This window comes from Fonsecaea nubica (assembly GCF_001646965.1).
Source record: "Fonsecaea nubica strain CBS 269.64 chromosome Unknown Scaff31, whole genome shotgun sequence".
NCBI lineage: Eukaryota > Fungi > Ascomycota > Eurotiomycetes > Chaetothyriales > Herpotrichiellaceae > Fonsecaea > Fonsecaea nubica.
In genome coordinates, this window is record NW_019173704.1 from 271,143 (window position 1) to 291,174 (window position 20,032).

General features: G+C 51.4%; 7 protein-coding genes across 7 annotated transcripts; 3 read left to right on the forward strand and 4 right to left on the reverse strand.

Annotated features, from left to right (window-relative positions):
* Positions 1-351: 351 nt before the first annotated feature.
* AYO20_05419 (hypothetical protein) lies at positions 352-1,966 on the reverse strand (the record flags this gene model as incomplete). Its single annotated transcript, XM_022643713.1, has 4 exons — positions 352-1,561; positions 1,610-1,675; positions 1,738-1,822; positions 1,897-1,966. The coding sequence occupies 4 exons, from the start codon at positions 1,964-1,966 to the stop codon at positions 352-354; spliced, it is 1,431 nt and encodes a 476-aa protein (XP_022500380.1).
* A 1,100-nt stretch (positions 1,967-3,066) lies between these two features.
* Positions 3,067-8,480, forward strand: AYO20_05420 (hypothetical protein; the record flags this gene model as incomplete). Its single annotated transcript, XM_022643714.1, has 3 exons — positions 3,067-3,194; positions 3,261-3,489; positions 3,549-8,480. The coding sequence occupies 3 exons, from the start codon at positions 3,067-3,069 to the stop codon at positions 8,478-8,480; spliced, it is 5,289 nt and encodes a 1,762-aa protein (XP_022500381.1).
* Positions 8,481-11,105: 2,625 nt separating this feature from the next.
* AYO20_05421 (hypothetical protein) lies at positions 11,106-11,926 on the forward strand (the record flags this gene model as incomplete). Its single annotated transcript, XM_022643715.1, has 3 exons — positions 11,106-11,471; positions 11,527-11,733; positions 11,795-11,926. The coding sequence occupies 3 exons, from the start codon at positions 11,106-11,108 to the stop codon at positions 11,924-11,926; spliced, it is 705 nt and encodes a 234-aa protein (XP_022500382.1).
* Positions 11,927-12,509: 583 nt separating this feature from the next.
* AYO20_05422 (hypothetical protein) lies at positions 12,510-13,265 on the reverse strand (the record flags this gene model as incomplete). The annotated part of the gene is made up of 3 exons (XM_022643716.1): positions 12,510-12,854; positions 12,910-13,032; positions 13,116-13,265. The coding sequence occupies 3 exons, from the start codon at positions 13,263-13,265 to the stop codon at positions 12,510-12,512; spliced, it is 618 nt and encodes a 205-aa protein (XP_022500383.1).
* A 545-nt stretch (positions 13,266-13,810) lies between these two features.
* On the forward strand, positions 13,811-14,251 carry AYO20_05423 (hypothetical protein; the record flags this gene model as incomplete). Its single annotated transcript, XM_022643717.1, has 1 exon — positions 13,811-14,251. The coding sequence occupies one exon, from the start codon at positions 13,811-13,813 to the stop codon at positions 14,249-14,251; it is 441 nt and encodes a 146-aa protein (XP_022500384.1).
* Positions 14,252-14,371: 120 nt separating this feature from the next.
* AYO20_05424 (hypothetical protein) lies at positions 14,372-15,265 on the reverse strand (the record flags this gene model as incomplete). Its single annotated transcript, XM_022643718.1, has 2 exons — positions 14,372-14,377; positions 14,435-15,265. The coding sequence occupies 2 exons, from the start codon at positions 15,263-15,265 to the stop codon at positions 14,372-14,374; spliced, it is 837 nt and encodes a 278-aa protein (XP_022500385.1).
* A 2,198-nt stretch (positions 15,266-17,463) lies between these two features.
* On the reverse strand, positions 17,464-19,626 carry AYO20_05425 (hypothetical protein; the record flags this gene model as incomplete). Its single annotated transcript, XM_022643719.1, has 2 exons — positions 17,464-19,180; positions 19,238-19,626. The coding sequence occupies 2 exons, from the start codon at positions 19,624-19,626 to the stop codon at positions 17,464-17,466; spliced, it is 2,106 nt and encodes a 701-aa protein (XP_022500386.1).
* Positions 19,627-20,032: the final 406 nt, after the last annotated feature.

Genomic DNA, 20,032 nt, shown 5'->3' on the forward strand with positions numbered 1-20,032 from the left:
GAACTTCGACAAGGCTCGTGGAAGGCACAAGGGCTGTTTCCACGCGGCCCTCAATCAACTGAACCCAATTTTTCATACTGGTTCTTGCCAATTTTCAGTCACTCGACAGTATCGGTAGTAAATCCTCTAGAAACGCCGTTGAGCACCACCGTTCCGCCTTTTCGCTGTCCGCATGAACCAACTATCATAGTTTCCAATGAGCCAGTCCCCGCGCCTGTCCTGAACCATGCTCGAATTATCTCCTAGCTCCTCCAGGTTCTTCCGTAACAAAACGCCTGGCTGATCGATATAACCTCCCCTTCCAAGTCTGGGAATACCAAGCCGTACCACCGTCGTGAACGTCAATATTCTTTAATACTTCCGTCTCCTTATTGTCTTGGGCACCTCGTCTCCATCATTCTCATACTCCTTCCCTTCATTGACATCTTTCTTCCTCAGCGTCCCGACGCCGTGTCTCACCAGTTCCTGATCATCCCCATCCGAGTCCTCAATGTCGTACAGCACCGGCAAGACAAAGCTATCTTCTTCGCCCATCTTCCTCTCGACCGTCAGGATATCAACATCTTCGTCTTCTCTGTCCAGGCGGCGCTTCTGGTGTTCTTCTTGTGGGTACTCGTCGAACTCATCCTCACGCTCAATGTACTCGACATTTTCTGTCAATTCCGTGAAATCAGGAGCCAATGCGGACCACTTTTGTTGTGGCTCGATGCCCCAGATCTGGATGCTACCCGTTTCAATGCTTGTGCAGGCTAGCAGGGGACGAGAAGGGTGCCATTCAATGATTGCGGGCTCCTCGCGGTTTTCCAGAATTCGGAGGAGAGAGTTGGAGCGGAGTTCCCAGATGTAGATATCCTTCTTCATGTACGTGGAGGCCGTCACGTAGTCCGCGATGCCGGTGGAGGAGCTATGGCTGAAGGCGCAGTGGTTCCAGCGAAGGCGGTTGACCAGGTCTTGGAATTTGTGTTCGACATTTAGGACAATGTTTTCTGCAAGGGTGGCAGGGTCGCGGTCATGGTGATCATCGCTACTGCTGGGGTCAGTATCCGGGGCGGTGGAGGGCGTGATTAGACTCAAATCAGGCAGATTGATGGTGCGGATGATGCGATCGGTGCTGTTAGCGAGAAGCTGGCGGCCATTGGTGGTCAGGCGGAGCAGGGAAATAAGACCAGCGGAGATCTTAGTGGAGTGAATGATCTTGCGCGATTCTGTCTCCAGGATATTAATGTACCCCTTCGAGGTGCCCGTAATGATATGGTTACCCAGCACGGAGAAGATTGCTGAGGTGGTGGCCTGCTTGTTCTCGGATCGAGGGATGCTATCACTCAACGGAGTAGTAGGAAGGACGCGCTTGACAGGAATGACTTCGGTGATATCAACCAAGTATGGTCTGTCTTCGAAAAGGGAGGCGACAAAGAGTTTGTGGTTGTAAGGGTGAAGTTCCGCTGTGTAGATTGGCGCTTCGAATTTGACGGTGCGGATACGTTCTTGAGTTTGCAAGTCCCAAAGACAGGCTCTACAGTCCTGGGATGCTGACAAGAGGTAGCGACCATCTCGAGACCAGCTGAAAGACCTTAGGAGCGTGCCAATGAATCATCTTGAAGAGACGTACCTCAAACTTTGTATCTGCTTCCAATGACCATGTAGTTTCATGGCGACTCCGTACGTCTCCATATCCCTTGAATGACATGTCAGTCATTACCCACCAGTTTCAATCGAGCTGCCAAAATCTGCACTGACCAAATTATGATCTTTCCATCCACCCTACCGGAGGCGAGATAGTCGCCCTTGCGACTAAATCTCAAAGTGGTGGCATGGCCGGATCCTGAAGTTGAATCAGTACTGGTTTTGACAAATTTGTTTCCTTCCACTTTAAAACGGATCGCCGGCTGAACATACTGAGGTCATTTGTGAGAGCGTCCGGAGAGTCTTGAGCTAGTTGGAACGGATCTATCAGTGCCAAATTCATGATGTACTTGTTGATTTGATGGAGTCTCACGAAAGCGTGGAGGCTTCAAAGCCGCTTGACGAAATGCGTCCGTTTCCACATCTGGTACTGGCGACATTGTTAGCCTGATCACGTGATAGGGGATGGCAAGCTGGAAATGGAAAGTCAAGCGAGAACGATGAGATAGCAAGATAGGAAAGGAGCGACGGGGAGGACAGATTCTTGTTAGTGATAACTTCTACAATGTCTGTCACTATGAGTCAAGTGAAGTGACAACGCTGTGCTTCACAAAGGCTGCCAGCCAAACGAAACCCAATACGACGGAAGTAGTTCTTTGTACCTCTCAAACACATTGTCTATCACATACTGTATCTTCGTGTCATCGACATTCTCATGGTAAAGAGATCTTTAGTGGCATTGTGCAAAGTTGGACTTCGGACACAGTTTGTGTTTTTACCCGTAGACACCTCCTCGTCTAGCTTGTTTCTCCTGAGACAGGCAGAGCTTTGATGTTGACCTGCCCATAACAAACCGCACGGGACAATTGAAAGTCCCATTTGACTCAGCAACCCTGTAAATGAAGGAAGCGACCGAGTAAATCTTGACCCTAGATTCACTTGATGTTCACTGCTCTCTGTACCCAGTGAATCTGTGTAATCGTTGTCACTGAATGAATAAGGTGAGGCTGAAAGGAGGCGAGCCTAGCCGCTAAAAATCCGCCTTTCGCTTCTGGGCTGATTGTCTTGGCGCGGCGCAGGCAGCCGCTCGCCCTTTCATCTCTCAAATTTTGCGCTGACCTTCTCATCCCTTCCTCATCCTCTTCCTCATCAACAACCCCACCCATCCTATCTCTAAACGATCGCGCCCACGAATCTACGCGTTCCAGCAGGCGAGCCGATCGCTTTCCAGGAAGTTTTGGATCACAATCAAGAGAATTGGTCAAGAGCGCAGCTGGAGGACAACACGGCATTGTTTTGGGCGGCCCGACAGGGCAAAGGTCATCCCTGACCAGCACCGCGCAGCCACCCGTGCAAGGACTGCGGTCATCCCAGATCGTGACAAGAGTAAAATATTCGTCTCACAAGGATAACGCGAGATCATTGGGATAACCACGAGCGACCATGGCGAGCCTCAATTTCCCTTACTCGAGCGCGCCTCTGCGCACAGTCGAGGAGATTCAATTTGGCCTCTTCTCCGCCAAAGAGACCGAGCGCCTCGCCGTCATCGACATCGAATATCCTGAGACGATGTATGTAGAAAATAAAAGACAAAAATCACTCGCTCTGATCATTGCTTTCTAACACTGTTTGACCAGGGATGAGCAACGCCTCAGACCTCGCGAGAAAGGTCCGAACGATCCTCATCTCGGAACAATCGATCGCAATTTCAAATGCAGTACTTGTGAAGAAAACATGGCCGAGTGCCCTGGTCACTTTGGTGTCATCAAGCTTGCAACTCCAGTCTATCACTATGGCTTCATGAACAAAGTCAAGAAGATTTTGGAGACGGTCTGCCACAACTGTGGCAAGATTAAGGCGCTTGATGTTAGTCTCTCCGGCGTCTTAACCTCTTATTGATCGCTGCTGACCTTGATGAAATCCAGACCGAAGAATTTCGACACGCAATCTCGATTCGAGACCGAAAGCGCCGCTTCGAAGCAGTGTGGCGACTCAGCAAGCCTCGAAACGTTTGCGAAGCCGATCCCATCGACGACCCCGACCAGCCTTTGAAAGGACCTCCTCAACCCAAGCATGGCGGTTGTGGCAATGCACAACCTGACATTCGAAGAACTGGATTGCAGTTGTGGGCGACATGGAAGCCACGGAAAGGCGAGGACGATGAAGATGTAACTCCCGACAAGAAGCGGATCTTTCCACAAGATGCTCTGAACACTTTCCGCACTTTGACCGACGAGACCTTGGAGTTGATGGGTCTCAGCCTTGATTACGCCCGCCCGGAGTGGATGATCTTGTCTGCGCTCCCTGTCCCTCCTCCACCGGTCCGACCCAGTATCAGTGTCGACGGCAGCGGCCAGGGCCAGCGGGGTGAAGACGATCTTACTTTCAAGCTGGGTGATATCATTCGTGCGAACCAAGCGGTGCTGCGAACTGAAGTTGACGGCACACCTGACCACATCAAGATTGATCTCTGTGATCTCCTCCAGTATCATATTGCCACCTATATGGACAATGAGATTGCCGGACTGGACAAAGCACAGCACAAGAGTGGTCGGCCCATCAAATCAATTCGAGCTCGACTCAAGGGCAAGGAAGGCAGACTGCGCCAGAACTTGATGGGAAAGCGTGTTGACTTCTCCGCCCGTACTGTCATCACTGGTGATCCCAACCTTTCTCTCGATGAAGTTGGTGTTCCTCGAAGCATCGCCCGCACATTGACCTACCCGGAAAGAGTCACACCGTTCACGATTGACCGGCTGAGACGCCTTGTCAGAAACGGGCCAAATGACCATCCGGGTGCGCGATACGTAATTCGGGACACCGGAGAACGTATTGATCTGCGACATCACAAACGTGCTGGAGAGATGACTCTTCAGTATGGCTGGATCGTTGAGCGCCACATCCAAGACGGAGACGTTATTCTCTTCAACCGTCAGCCATCTCTTCATAAGGAGTCTATGATGGGTCATCGTGTCCGAGTTATGCCCTATTCGACCTTCCGACTCAACCTTTCCGTCACTACGCCCTACAATGCTGATTTCGACGGTGATGAAATGAACTTGCACGTTCCTCAGAGCGAAGAATCTCGAGCCGAGCTCGCCAACCTTTGCATGGTGCCTCTCAACATCGTGTCACCACAGCGTAATGCTCCTCTCATGGGTATTATCCAAGACACGCTTTGTGGTATCTACAAGATCTGCCGTCGTGATGTCTTCTTGACAAAAGATCAAGTCATGAACGTCATGCTATGGGTTCCGGATTGGGATGGGGTGATTCCTCAGCCAGCTATCATCAAGCCAACGCCTCGCTGGACGGGGAAGCAGATGATCAGCATGGTGCTCCCACCTGCCCTAAACCTCGAGAGGCTTGACGCCAAGGGTGAAGACCCCTATGTACCAACTAATGACACTGGTCTTATGGTCCTTGAGGGCAACCTTATGTTCGGCCTGTTCAGCAAGAAATTTGTCGGCACTAGTGCTGGTGGCATTATTCACACCATCGTCAACGAGTTCGGTCACGACACGGCACGGGCTTTCTTCAATGGTGCACAGACTGTGGTCAACTACTGGCTTCTCCATAACGGGTTCAGTATCGGTATCGGAGACACAGTACCCGACCCTGACACTGTGCAAAAGATTCAAGATGCCGTTGATACCAAGAAGGCAGAGGTTGATGAGATCACCAAAAAGGCGTACAACGAGGAGCTCGAGCCTTCTCCGGGTATGAACGTTCGTCAAACATTCGAGAGCAAAGTGATGAACTCTCTCAATCAGGCTCGTGATCAAGCCGGTGCTGCAACCGAAAACAGCTTGAAAGATCTGAACAACGCTATCACCATGGCTCGTGCTGGTTCAAAAGGCTCTACCATCAACATTGCTCAGATGACTGCTATCGTTGGCCAGCAGGCTGTGGAAGGAAAACGTATTCCCTTCGGCTTCAAGTATCGCACCCTGCCTCACTTTGCAAAAGACGATTACTCTGCTCCTTCAAGAGGCTTCGTGGAGAACTCGTACCTTCGCGGATTGACTCCCACAGAGTTCTTCTTCCACGCCATGGCTGGTCGTGAGGGTCTTATCGATACTGCTGTCAAGACCGCCGAAACGGGTTATATCCAACGTCGTCTCGTCAAAGCTCTCGAGGAGGTTACTGTCAAGTATGACTCTACTGTCCGGGATTCGCGTGGAAACGTGGTTCAGTTCATTTATGGTGAGGATGGCTTGGATGGTGCCCATATCGAGAACCAAAAGGTCGATATCATCACCATGTCAGACAAAGCCTTCAACGACCGCTACATGGTAGACATCATGAGCGGAGACATTTCCATGTGGAAAGGCAGACTGCTCCAAGCAAGAGAGCTACAAGGTGATACCGAACTCCAAGAGATGTTTGATGAAGAGTACGAAGCTCTGCGGACGTCTCAAGACTTCTTGCGAAAGATGGGTAAAGGCACTGAAGACTCGATGCAGTTGCCTCTCAACATTGGGCGTATCATTGACCAAGCTCAGAAGAACTTTAAGATCCGTCGTGGCGACAAGACCGACCTTGATCCCCGCCATGCGCTTACTGCCGTGAAGCAGTTGCTGGAACGACTTGTCATCGTCCGTGGGGAAGACCCCATCTCAAAAGAAGCCCAAGACAATGCGACGCTCTTGCTGAAGGCTCAACTTCGCTCGCGGCTGGCGTACAAGCGGCTTGTTCTTGAGCATGGTGTTAACAGATTGGCCTTTGACAATATTATCGGCGCGGTTGAGAGTCGATTCATCGCTGCACATGCAAATCCAGGCGAGATGGTTGGTGTTCTCGCTGCCCAATCCATTGGTGAACCTGCGACGCAGATGACCCTGAACACTTTCCACTTTACTGGTGTGTCAGCGAAGAACGTCACTCTGGGTGTACCTCGTCTCAAGGAGATCTTGAACGTTTCGCAGAACATACGAACTCCGTCAATGACTGTGTACCAGCTTCCAGAAAATGCTGGCGACAAAGAAGCAGCCAAGCTTCTGCGGAGTCGTGTACAGCATACCAACCTGCGATCCGTGGCAGAGACCTGCGAACTGTGGTACGACCCCGACATTCAGAGCACCATCATCCCCGAAGATCTCGACATGGTCGAATCGTACTTTATCATTCCCGAAGATACAGATCAAGATCTTGCGCTACACTCCAAGTGGTTGCTCCGCATTACGCTCAGTCGTGCAAGACTGTTGGACAAGGGGCTCAACATTACAGATGTCGCATCAAGAATCAAGGCAACCTACGGCAAGGATCTCTCGGTCATCTTCAGCGATATCAATGCCGACGAACAAATCATTCGTGTCCGCCTCGTCCAGAACTATGGCAAGGATGAGGATGACGAGCGCAAAGAGGACGATGAAGTCCTTCGACGCTTTTTGAACGAAATGCTTGACCACCTGACCTTCCACGGTGTTCCCGGCGTCTCAAGAGCCTTCATTGATCAAAAGAGTCGTGCCATTATCAACGAAGACGGCTCGGTGTACATGGCAAAGAGCGATCCTCGATGCAATGAGTACGTGCTCGAAACCACTGGCAGCTCTTTCGCAAAGGTTCTTGCCATTGAAGGAGTGGACACATCTCGCACGTATACCAATCGTTTCACGGAAATCTTCGAGGTTCTCGGAATCGAGGCTACTCGTGCTGCAATCCTGCGCGAGTTGACCCAAGTGTTGTCGTTCGATGGTTCTTATGTCAACGCTCGCCATCTGGGTATCTTGTGCGACGTGATGACTGCCCGCGGATATGTCATGGCTGTTACTCGTCATGGCATCAACAAGTCGGATACTGGCGCTCTGATGAGATGTTCTTTCGAACAGACCGTCGAGATTTTGCTCGAGGCGGCAGCAGCTGGCGAACTCGACGACTGCAAAGGTGTCTCTGAGAATCTAATCCTGGGCCAACCTGCACCCGTAGGTACTGGAACAATGGAGATCCTTCTGGATCAGAACATGCTGTCTACCGTTGTCACAGACAATGCCAACCTTGGGCTTGGTGGTGCCATTGGTGTTAAAGGCTCGCAGCAACTCCTCGATGGGGCTGCTACCCCCTATGACTCTGGCTCGCCCATGCAAGACAGTGGCTACCTGGGGTCTCCAGACTACGGGGCGTCTTTCTCTCCCATCATCGCTGCTGGCTCGGAAACTCCAGGAGGATTTACCGACTACCAACCTGGATTTGGTGGAGCTGGAGGATTCAGTCCGTATGGTTCGCGCAGCCCTGGTGGTTACTCACCTGCCAGTCCGTTCGGCGGTACCAGCCCCAGCTCGCCTGGCTTTTCGCCCACTGCCGGCTATTCACCCACATCTCCCATGTTTGGCGCCACGAGCCCTGGCTTTGGACCAACATCACCATCGTTCTCGCCGGCCAGCCCTGCCTTTACGCCGACCTCGCCAGCATACTCGCCAACCTCACCTGGTTACCAGGCGTCGCCGACTTCGCCGAGCTATTCGCCGACGTCGCCCAACTATTCACCTACGTCTCCAGCATACGGGTCACCAACCTCTCCAAGCTACTCACCGACTTCTCCGGCTTTCAGTCCCACCTCGCCGACGTCGCCAACGTCGCCTGTCTACAGCCCCACTTCACCAATGTACAGCCCAACAAGTCCCATGTATGGTGGGGGTGCCAACAAACAGTCTCCGACATCACCCAGCTACTCTCCGACGTCGCCTACCTACAGCCCGACCAGCCCGACGTCTCCGACTAGTCCATCTTATTCTCCCACGAGTCCGATGTACAATGCTTCCCCAAGAAGCCCACCGGCTCGGTCAGCATCGGCGACCAGTCCACAATACTCTCCGAACAGCCCACAATATTCTCCCACTTCTCCAAAGGAGGACTGAGTCCTCTTTGTACCATCATATGATTCGGATGTTATCCCAAGACGGAAAATCCAGAGGCCGGGCGAGTGACGGATCCATTCAGTTGACCTTCTGTCTTCGACTGCCACTCTGAAATGGAGGATGATATCTTTTTAATGCAACTTTCTTACGGCCACTAAATTGTCACCTGCGGGAAAGAGGAGGCTCTGTGTCAGAGTGCTCTCCGCAACATTTTCACCGGCCACAATGTGTTTCAGAAAGACACAATACACGTGAATATTAGCGACGGCGTTGGATGGTTATTCACTTGTTTCTTTATCGGATCGATTTGCTCTTTTACATGAAATGGGATGGTTAGGACATGTTTTCGACGGACGAGGGACAGAAAGTTCGTGTCCTTGCGAAAACAAATGTGCTTGGGGGTGAGGGTGGCATGGGCATAGGGAGGAGAACATGACCTGAGGTGGGGGCAGCATTTCTGCGGAATGATTGAAGGGGATTGAGGAACAGCTCTGCGGATGCTTCGAGTCCTGGTGGGAGAGGGATGTGATTGATGGTCGAGAGGCGACGAAAGCACTGTCGGGTGGATTGAGAAAAAAAGTTTGCAATTGTACTCTAAGATAAACATAGAATGTTGTTCGCAGGGTGGAGGCCTGGCTATGGACTGCCGACTGGGCAGCAGGGGAGAGTGCTTCGCACAGAGAGATAGGCATACAGCTGAAACAGTGCGCACATTTGCAAATGGCGCGTTCCATCGTGTCGAGATTGAGATTGAGATTCGGGTTGAAAATGCTTGTGACAAGGCTGAGACTGAATTGAGCCGAGAGATGTGTCCTCGCCTCGTCGCTAAGTGACTGGTGGCAATGCCAGACGAGCATGTAGAAACCCTGAATCCTGGATCCATGTCGATACTGATACTCATCCCCGTACTTGTCCAAACCCGCATCACGAGGCTGGCTGACCTGACGAGGCTGAGAACCAACCTCCTGGGGTCTCTCATGAAATATAAAATAGCCGCTCAAGAGTATAAGAGAGCCCTGAACTTTGAATACCATAACCACACATGGCGTATTCTCCCGCGCGGGATTTGAGCCCATGCTCCTCGAATCTCTCAGCCTCATTCCCCGTCCCCCTTCCTCGCCCCTCCGCCCCCGAAATAGACTGGCTTGACTGGCAAGACTGGGTAACTACATAATAACTGGTTACATAACCCAGGACACCAGGGCGTTAGAGCGAGCGCCAGGCGAAAGAGTTGGATATCTAGTGCTGACGCGTGGCTGTTCCTCTTTGTCTTCGTCTTGCTCCTCCTCCTCCTCCTCATCCTTCCTCCCACCTCGTCTCATCCCATCTCATTTCATTTCAGTGATAAATACCCCCATTTTCCATATTGAGAAGAAAAAAATCACCACACTCACTCACATCTTCTCCAGAGGTTGAAAGGGGTTTTTTCCGTTTCCTTCTCTTCCCAAGGAAGGAACCAAGTATCACAGTCTCACACAATCGTCTCAGAAATACGGTACGGATATGCCACCCACTGCTGACTGCTCTCTCGTTACTGTTGAACGCTCACTCTGTGTTACATCCACCACTCCTATGGACCTCCTACCCCCTACCTCCTACCTCCCACACTCCTCCAATACCCAGCCGAGTACCGAGTACGAGAGTACATACTCCCGTATTCCCTGCGGATATAGATATGGACATGGACATGGGAGGGGGTCAGGCGCCAAATCATCAATGCTTAGCAATTGCTTCGACGCATCTCAGCTTTTGGCCCCCATTTGTCTATCTCACTGCCTGCCACCAAAGCACATCCCACATAGAGGACGTCCCATACAAAAACACAGAGTAAACCGAGTATAGACCTGATCTGGCTCCCTGGTAATATGGAATATCATTACTTTGGTTGTACGAGTAGTTGTGGAACGGTAATATTCCTTCCCTCTACCTCCCTCTCGCAGATCATCCTCGTCCTCGTCCTCGTCCTCGAAGGAGTTCCAACTCCTCCCCTGGTAATCTCGTAATTTACCCGATCCCACGCCCGCCCCCCCCCTCTCATTCCTTTACCGATCCTCCCCGTCACGAAATCGGTACTCTGCACTCTGTACTCCGTATGTAGCGTTGATTCCCCCGTAACGTTCCCCGTCAGATCGGCTGCGGCTTCGACTTCGGCTTGCTTGTGGAGTACTTTTTCTTATTCCTGGCGGTTGGTTGGCGGCTGACAGCTCCAACACTTGCCTGCCTCACCTACTTACCTACCTACTATTATTATTATTCGTAGCGCGCTTCCCTCCTCCTCCTCCCCTTAAATCTTTTCTCGAAAGGATTCAAAAAAAGGGGAGATTCAAATACGCGTGGTGGGTAACTGTATGTATGTATGTACTTGGAGTCGGTCAGACTTGGGTCGATTTCGTTTGATATTTGTGAGGAAGCACTCTACAAGACTTGCGACTTGCGGAGAAACCATTCACTTCAAAAGAAACTTGACCTGACTTGGACGAAACGTCGGATCGATACGTCTGCTTGTACCGAGTACATAGCTCTGCTGTTGATCACGCACTTTCCTCTCTTCTCTCCTCTCCACCGCTTTGCTTGATAGCAACGAACAACCCCCCAAAGCCACATTCGCCACGACAGCATCATATCATGGAACCCCTCCGCCACCTGGTCCTACCAAGTCAAAACACGGCAGCGGCACCGCCATACGCATTCACCGAGCCAACGCACGAGCAGACCCGCAGAGCCCAAGGCGAGGCAAGAGCCGTCCCCAATTCTTTTCGCGTGCTGGTCAGAATCGTTGCCCTGGCGGCGGCAGCGTCCATCATCGGCGTCCTCGCTCATGCCACCGTCGTGTGGATCAACACTCGGAGTGTGATTCTGCAGCAGCCAGATGGCTCTTTCCAGCGGGGGTGGCCAGACCATATCGACCTATGGCCGACCTGGGTGATGCTCGCCGCCGCCGTCATCGCCGTCGTTGTCCAACTCCTTTCCATGCTCACATTCTGTGGAGGGGTGAGCTTCCCCAACAACTTTCGCTCTCCATTGCTGACCACAACCACTGCTTTAGATCCGTCGCCTGCGCGAAACCCGCCTGCACGCCGGAGCCGTCTTCTTCACGTCCCTGATTGGAATCGCCGCATGGGTGGCTGCGGCTGTCTACTTCAAATTGCAGGACAACAAGGGCAAAAAGGGCTGGGGCTTGTGGTCGTGGTCGTGCACACACCAATACCTCAACAATGGGAAGATGTCGTTTGAGTTCATGTGCACTGAAATGGTAACACCTCAAAGCCCCTGGTTTCAACTAGAAGAATGCTGATGTACTTGGTGTCCTTCAGAAATACACGTTCATCGCGTCGATTGTGGTCGCCGCTCTGGAACTTATAAGCTTGGTCATCTTTGGCGTTACCCTGATCCGCCTCCGCAAAAGAGAATCAGGTTATAGCAAGCTCTATATGGCGCAGACTTGATCCTGCTAGGGGGAAGAGGCGATTGTCTCGCGTGCGATCCTTCAACCGTATGAGGATAAGCGGGTACCTGTTGCATTTCGAAGGTCCAGGCGCACAGATGCGCCAGAAAGCGTTGGATTAAAAGCGACGGCGGTGAATTCGTTGAATGAAGTCGGTGAGCGATGATGAGATGGCTCTAGCAAGTGTCGGACGAGCACACGGCTTCATGAATATACAAAGCATCAGAAATGTCCCAATACCGGCGCAAAATATCGAAAGTTTTCAGATCTGGAGCGGAGTTCCCCAGCCTTGCGGAGATGTTCCAGTCATAGTGCCGGCCACTGGAGGCGTGGGAAGTCATTGAAGGATCAGGCCATGAGTGCCCAAAAGAAGATGGAGTTACTTGTTGCGTCGTTTTTCCATGGCATCGGTGCGGCAGCTGACCTCCGGAACAAGGGGGAATTCCAAGGCTGCGGCGTTGACATTGGATGTTGTCTGTCATGACCCAGGCGCGGAAAATGTCGTAGGGAGCCAAATAATATCATAGTGGTCGCATGGACCACCTATTTGTGCTCTGAAAGAGTGACCACCGACGTGCTGACACTCACGTTGCCCCACGGAGAGCCATGAGGCCGAGAATCTGGACCTCAAGATTTTTCGTCACATCAACGGACCCGCTGTCCTTCGCACCAGATCCGCTGCTAATAGAGTTGCCAGGACGGCGGCCACCCGGGACTGTAGAGTTGAGTTTGTAAACCTTTCGGATTGTGTCAATGTCGGCGACCTTGCGAAAACCTGCGTCATCAAACGGACTCGGTTTGCCCTGGATGTGCGTTGTTAGATGTTGAGTGACGCTTTCCAGGGTGACTTCCGGCGTCGTGGCCACCTTCAACACCAGTAAATCTTTAGTTGACTCGCCGACTCCGAACCTGCGGAAAGCCTCGCCGATCTCCATTGTGCGTCAGTGTCCCGACGGACCTTGAGCGTCTGAACTCTGCACTTACATTGTTGTTCGGGCTCAGAGAGAAGACAATCTCCGAGTGAACGTTGCGTGACTTCAACCTCTCGTTGAGATAGTCGTTCATGGCCCGGAAAGCGGCAGCAAGCACATGGGTGGTAGAGACGACCTGTGACACATAAAGCCAAGGGTCATCAGTCGGGAGAAGGCTCATAAGAGGGGCAAAAATCTGCACGCTCGAGAGAGTATTACCATTTTCGCGTCAATAAAGGCGTACTCGAACTCGGAGTTGCCTGCCAGCAACTGTTCCTTGAGGAACGGGGCATTCTGCACGTCCGTGTACATGACGACATAGAGCGGCAGGTCCGGCGGCATATGAGCCAGCTTGATCAGTTCGACCATGTTGGGGTAAAACGAATGAATTGCCTTGAATAATGTGGTTCAGATAACGAGCAGATGAGCAAAACTTCCTTTGACGTTGGAACCGATATATTTTCTCTTGGCGCTGACATAAGGGTTCTCAGCCTTGCCACACTCAGCTCGTGCCTCCTCGCCGCAGCCTCGCCTTCTAACCTCTACAGCCACATCGGAACATAATACCCGAACACAAGGGGACAAAAGAAACTTCACGCGTCATGGCTGGAGTAAAAACTGCGTTGGTGGGATGAAGAGGGTCTTGAGAAAAGGTTGTATTAGTGGCTGGCTTCATGCATGTCTCACTCCTTTGTGTTACAGTAGAGCTGTCGGATCGGTGATTTGGGCATCAAGCCGTCTTCATCGAGGCAGGGCGAACTCAAGGGCTAATGGAACAAGGCAGATTATTACCAGTTCACGTTACACCAGTGCTGACTGAAGCTCAGGTAATGGCGCGATATTTGACCTCAAATATCTGGATGTCATTAAATGAGACTTTGGTCTATACCACTCACCTGGAAAGGAATTGATACATGGCACCACGAATCTACATTGTGGTCTACAAAGGCGACCCGGTTGATCTACAAAAAACAAGACACACCGCGTTGTTCATTTACGACGATGACGACAACGACGACGACGACCGGGGGAACGGCGATATACTCCATGTCGCAGGCGCTGCAGGTCTCTTTGTCTTTGAACGACGGCATGATGAAAATCCAGAAAAAAGCAGAACTTTTGTCCGACAATTCCCTGTCGAGCCGATCATCAACAGTCCAACCAAACAACAGTTGATCACGGAAATCACTGCCACGCCCGTCAACAATAGCACGCATTCTTGGAATTGCCAAATCTGGATTGGGGATGCTCTTGGAAGATTAGTTGGGGCACATTGGATCAGTACTCAAACGGCATCCAATGCGATTAGCTCGATGGCTGCGGTCATCGTTGAAGCGAAAGATGAGGAGCCGTGATGGTCGTTCCTGAAATTATAGTCCACCGCATTGCTCATAACAGCTGGCCCTAGTGGCGAGTCACTAAAGAAATGGTTTGCATCTTCGTATGGTCAGAGCAGAGCTCGCCTCTGACAATTCTCATAACTAATGCCTTGTCAAATGCCCCAGAAAGTGATCGACCATAAGCTCGGCAGAATATACCTTATCGAATATCACATCGGCATAGTCACGGTAGTCGGCGTATAAAGCTCGGAAGAACTGAACAAATTCCCAGTATTCCGGATACCAGCCGGCAAACTCCCAGTCAATTATGCCAACAATCTGACCCTCTTTCACGACGATATTCGTCGGGCTCAGGTCTCCGTGGGTGAGCAAGATCTTGTGTTTTGTGGTTGAGAGAAGATCTTCCAGCATTTTACGGTAAATCGGTGGGGTCGTAGATATAGTGTTGCTTAGCAGGAACTCATTGAATGCCGCCTCGGTCTCGAAAGGACCACCACGATTCCGATTCCGACGAGGATCAACCGCAGGGCGTTGGTCCAATGAGCCAATATAACTTCCCTCGACCGAACGTAGTCGAAACACAATTTCACGTAGTTGTTGTGCAATACTGAGCTTTTCGTCCTTCGAGAGTTGACTCCATATATCTTCCAAGATGTCGCCTTCGATCAACTCCATCTCAATGAAACCCACTTTCTCACACATCCCGTATGCATAGACCTCAGGAACACGTATGCCTAAGCCGGACCTTTGAATAAAGCATAGTGTTTGCGCTTCTTGGGCATCCACGGATGCGCCGTACTTTATGACGTTGTTTTCAAAACGAAAAACTCTCCGGCCGAAGGAGTCGAGGAAGACTTTCGAGGGATCTTTCCGTGCTTCTTTGAAAGCGTCGTCTAGACTTTCCCGAGTCCAGCGTCCGTTGAATTCTGTCTCATCAGTTCCTGCGTCTGAGTCTGAGATGGAATTCGAGGGAGAGAAGGGAGCGGGTTGGATCATGTGATCATGCAAGTGTGAGTCTGGTAGCCCCATGGCAAGAGCAATAATCGGTGTGAAATTGCGCGAGAATGAGGACAATGTGTACTTTGTAATATGGTAAACGTCCGTGTCGAGTGTCGAGGGAATCAAAACCAGAGGACGCAAGCTGGGTCGGTTTCACCGCAGGTTCATTGACATATACGGTGATGCACAGGCATCATTGGCGCGAGAAGGGCAGATAATGTTTTGGGCTTCGATGGAGGATTGAAGCAGAAGCCGCGAGACACTTTCAGCCACTGATTCTCTTCGCTTCATCGAATGAAAGTCTCACTGCTCCATTCAATGTCGTTGAATGGCGCGACGGTTGTGAAAGAGGTTTTTCCAAAATTAGGCTCTGTCACGGGACCACGCGTTGGGACCATCAAATGGCCAGAAACTAAAGGTGGCTCGAGAGTGAAAGTGGACGCGTTGCGAGGCTGATGGATGGTCACGATATAAGAGGTATTGTAAAAGTGTGATGTAAAGTAGGAGTGGGTAGCCACTGCCGTGGCCTAAACAACGTCATTTAAGTGCTCCTACTGTACCAGGAGTCCACCTCCGAACCTAGTCCTTCGCTTGGAACAGATGCGTGAAGGCAGGCACAGGCATCCGGCCTTGGCAGTTGAAAATAGTCGAATAGTTCCATAGCTTCTCCCTCTTACGAATCAACATATTCAGATCCGCTTCGGCTTGCGAAGATTTGGTGAGGTTGTTCTAGCGCGTGTTCCATTGTACCATTGCGCTGGTCAAGCTGGACATCGGAAGAACCTTCCACTTGATCTGTACGTGCGAAAGGACCCTCTAGTTGAACGCCAGCTCGGCATTCGTGTCCCTACTTTCCATATGAAGGCCCATGTGGACCTAAGCTCATAATTTCTTGCTATCGATACAGGGGAAGCACCCTGAGGCCCTCTTATTCTTGCTGTCGTTGGATCAGCGTTGACTTCGAGAACCCTCATATCTCGTCGATCCATAAGGCTGGAGCATTCCTGTTGGTCTGATGGTTGAGACCATCAGAGATGCCGTGTTCCTGCGGCTCATATGACCGTGGTCGATAGGCCTGGGAAGCCCCTGCTGATGGTGTTGTGATTCTTGATCTTTGTCTCCTGTGGCTCAGGCTCGAGTCCGAGCTACCATCCGCGTTGCTACCTCCCTGTTACGCATGACCTTCTCTCTATACTCCATCCAGTGTTTTGCAGAGCGTTGGGAGCCGTGTGTCTACGTCGTGGTCCAGGATATTCTTGATTCCCCGTACAAGCGCTCGTATGTCCTTGTCGTCATTGAAAAGGTGCTTCGACAATCCCTCGACGTCGAAACTGTATTGTCCTCCCCGAACGGGAGCTTTCAGCCAGTGAACATTCAAGCACGCAAGTTGATGGTCCATGGTGATAGAGAAAAACTGCGGTTCGTCAAAATCGAACTTTTCCATTCCAAAGCTGCGCTGCACCAATTCCATATGGCCATTCAAGACGATGGCCCCCGGGGCTGGCAGCCTGGTTTGTCGCAATATAGTGTGTGCCATTTTGTGCCTGTGAAGAAATTCGACGTCTAAAATCGGGAATCGAAGTTTCTGGTCCGGCGCAGCGTAACTATGTCTGACTTAATCGTCTGTAAGAAGGTCGAAGACCCCTAGTTGGTTATCGGTGAAAGCCGACTTGGAATGTCCAAAGGCGAGGTCAGGCTTTGGTTTTGGTAAGGGAAGCGGGTTCGTCATGATTGGCGGCTTAAGTAGAATAGAGACAGAATTAAACCAGAAATGCCTACCGTCAAGTGAATGACACCTGGTATTAATTTGCGATATATCGAGTATTGTTCTCGTCCTATGGTCAATTGCGGAGAGAAGGTTATTCGTCTCGGCTGACGAGGAGTATATTCTAGCCCGCGCAGACCCTCAACGACCGCGATTGGCGCTATCAAAGCCCAAAATTAGCATTATCCTGTACTCTATATGCCCGTCTCTTTTCAACCAAATGTCTTGAATATATACAGAAATGCTCCCGACCAGATTCTTCGGGGCAAGATGCTTTTCTGGATAGCAGAAGCCATATGAACCCCACCACAGCTTAGATCGTTGACACGTTCCATGTGGCATAATGGCCTTTTCACCCTCTCTCCGTGTCAACGGTATATTTGTCCCGACCAGAACCTCTCAACAAGATGAAATTGCCGACATACCACGCTCAAAGGGAATGCGTTAGACCTCATCAACATCGTCATTCATACTTGATCGGATGTAGGACCATCATAGGCAAACACATGCGCCCGCCCCCTGAGCCCCCTCCCGACTCCCAACCCAATTCGTTATGGGCGTTTTCTCTACCAAGCCATCTTCTCCAGAGATAGCCGGCAAATGCTGCATTGGAATAATACGTCGCACCCCGGAAGACATGCTCACCAGGGCCGAAGACGCTGCCCCCTTCACCGTGGAAATGTCCGTGTCCGTGGTCCATGCCTGCCTTTTCGTGTTCCAAGCTGACAGGGGCATTATTGAAGACTTCATCAGCATGCTTGCTGGGCCAGTCTCTGTCAAAGTACACCGGAAGAGGGGCGTAGATCGCCTTCAGACCATAGTGCAGAGCAATCGAGGCAGGATACATTTCTGGAAACATAGTATGTTTGTTGCGGTAGGTCTCCTCGTGCATGAGCAGAAGTAGGCGACGTGACATTCGAGACGCTGTAATAAGAGCGGCTCTAGTCGGGGGCCGTCCGTCTCGGGTCACGTCGTAACCAGTTATATCGTCGCGGAAAGCCCAGCGGGTGTGTTCGGGGTTGAACAGGGGGTTCAACGTGATTAGATCTGTAATTTCGTCTGTTCCATCTCGCGTGGTCTGTTCTGGGATGTCAAGCAGTCGTTCCTGCGGAATTTGCGGACCAGAAATTGGTGTTTCATTGCGAGCCCGGACCTCGTCAATGACAGACTGGGCGTAGTTTCCATAGGAATAGTCGTGCAATGACGGAATATAGAAATTCGATGACCTCTCCCAAGCATGCTCTCGCGGTTGATCTTCTGCCCAGGACTCGATCTGGCTCAACAGTTCGTAATAGTGGCCGGTAACCCTCATGTCCATTTCCCACTGCCAAAAATAATCATACTGGGGATTTTGAGCTGCAAAGTATTGGAGCGGAAAATGTAGCGACCGATATGCTTCGTAGATTTCACCGCCCGAGAAATTTACGATGCTGTCAGGAAATGGTGGAGGGTAGATCAACTTCATTTGGGCCACCGACCAGAGTGTGCCCATCCCACGGAATTCTTCTGGCAAGCTGTCTCTCAACACCTGATCGTATAACTCTTTTGACGCCCAGATGGGAAGAGTGTCATCCTGCACGTGAATGAGGAAATGCACCGTGTACTGACCCCCGGACACGATCGCAAGTTCGCTGATTATCGCACGTAGCATGGCAATGTGATGTTTTGTGTAGTGAAAGCTGTCCCATGTGCGAAACACAAAGGCACTCCGAGATCGAAGCCGAGGGGAGTTCTTCGACACACAACTCTGCTGTGCGTCGTGCCATTTGACACGCTTCCAGTCAATGGCAATCACTTGCTCTAGTCCTTCGTTATCGCCTTCTGCATGGTTGCCGAGTCCTCCTTGTTCTTCCGATATTCCCAAGCCGTATGGCGCCAGTCGATTTACTCGATCGTAGCAGACTTGATCGTTGATACCAAGCACATCTTGGGATCCCAAAAGTGGTGCGCTCATACCCTGCGGTAACCCTTGATATGCAGATATTGTAGGTGGCAGGACTCGCCTCTCTTCGTCTAGATAGCATTGTTCGATGTCTGGGGGAGGGGCCGGCGACAGCGGAATAAGTTCAGGGTCATCATGCTCGCCTGGCTCGAAGGGGTCGAAAGCATTGGACTGTTGTTCTGGGACATAGTCGGGGAATGAGACAATATTCTTTCGGCCCCGATAGTAGCCGTCGAGTCTGCGAACCAGGTTATTACTGTCATCTCAACTGGTATGTGGAATGGGCTGTTCTCACCTGGGGAATTGCTCCCACCAGAAGACTTCTCTCCCACCGCGATCTACGGACTGGCCAATTGGGATAGGACCATCCTCTGGCACTCCATCATCGACATCAGGTTTCGAAAATTCAAGGTGACCACCAGTGGGCGTGGGGTTGAGGAACCACCAAAGCGCAATGACGGTCAAGATTGCGATTGCTGCGGCATAGCATATTGTTTTGCTGGGCAGGAATCTCAAGCGCTTCCACTGCCGTCGTCGACCTCGTCGTGGTCTCGGTGACTGGGAGGGACTGAGCAGACTGCTTCCAGAGGAATCGGTGCTCCAGTCACGTTTGTGGGTTGATATGGCAATCGCATCGTTGAATTTGGTGGACAGCGATTTGGGTAGCAGGTCAAGCATGCCCATCAGACGCCCAACGTCCGTGAGACGTGGGCGTCAGTCTCGCCTATGGCTGACTCCGGGTCGTGGCGGCGGGGAGGCAAGCACTAGCAGCTATTGGCCAGCAGCAGGTAACGGGCTCCAGGCATTACTCGAGGGTCACACACTCGGGGCGCACTCTGCACAACATCTCAGAGGTACCGACAGTACCAAGCGATGTCAAAAACAGTTTGGGAGGAGGACAAGATGTAGAAAACACAATAGCCGTTCCGGCGCATCGTCCACAATCTACTACTCTACTTAGCGGACGGCAGCTGGAGAGGCGACCTCCAGAACAGGCTTTAAGTGACGAGAACAAGCGACTCCAAGACCTGCTAAAGGGGCCACATGCGGCAGATATAAGGGGATCGTGGGGGACTTTTGAGGCTTACGG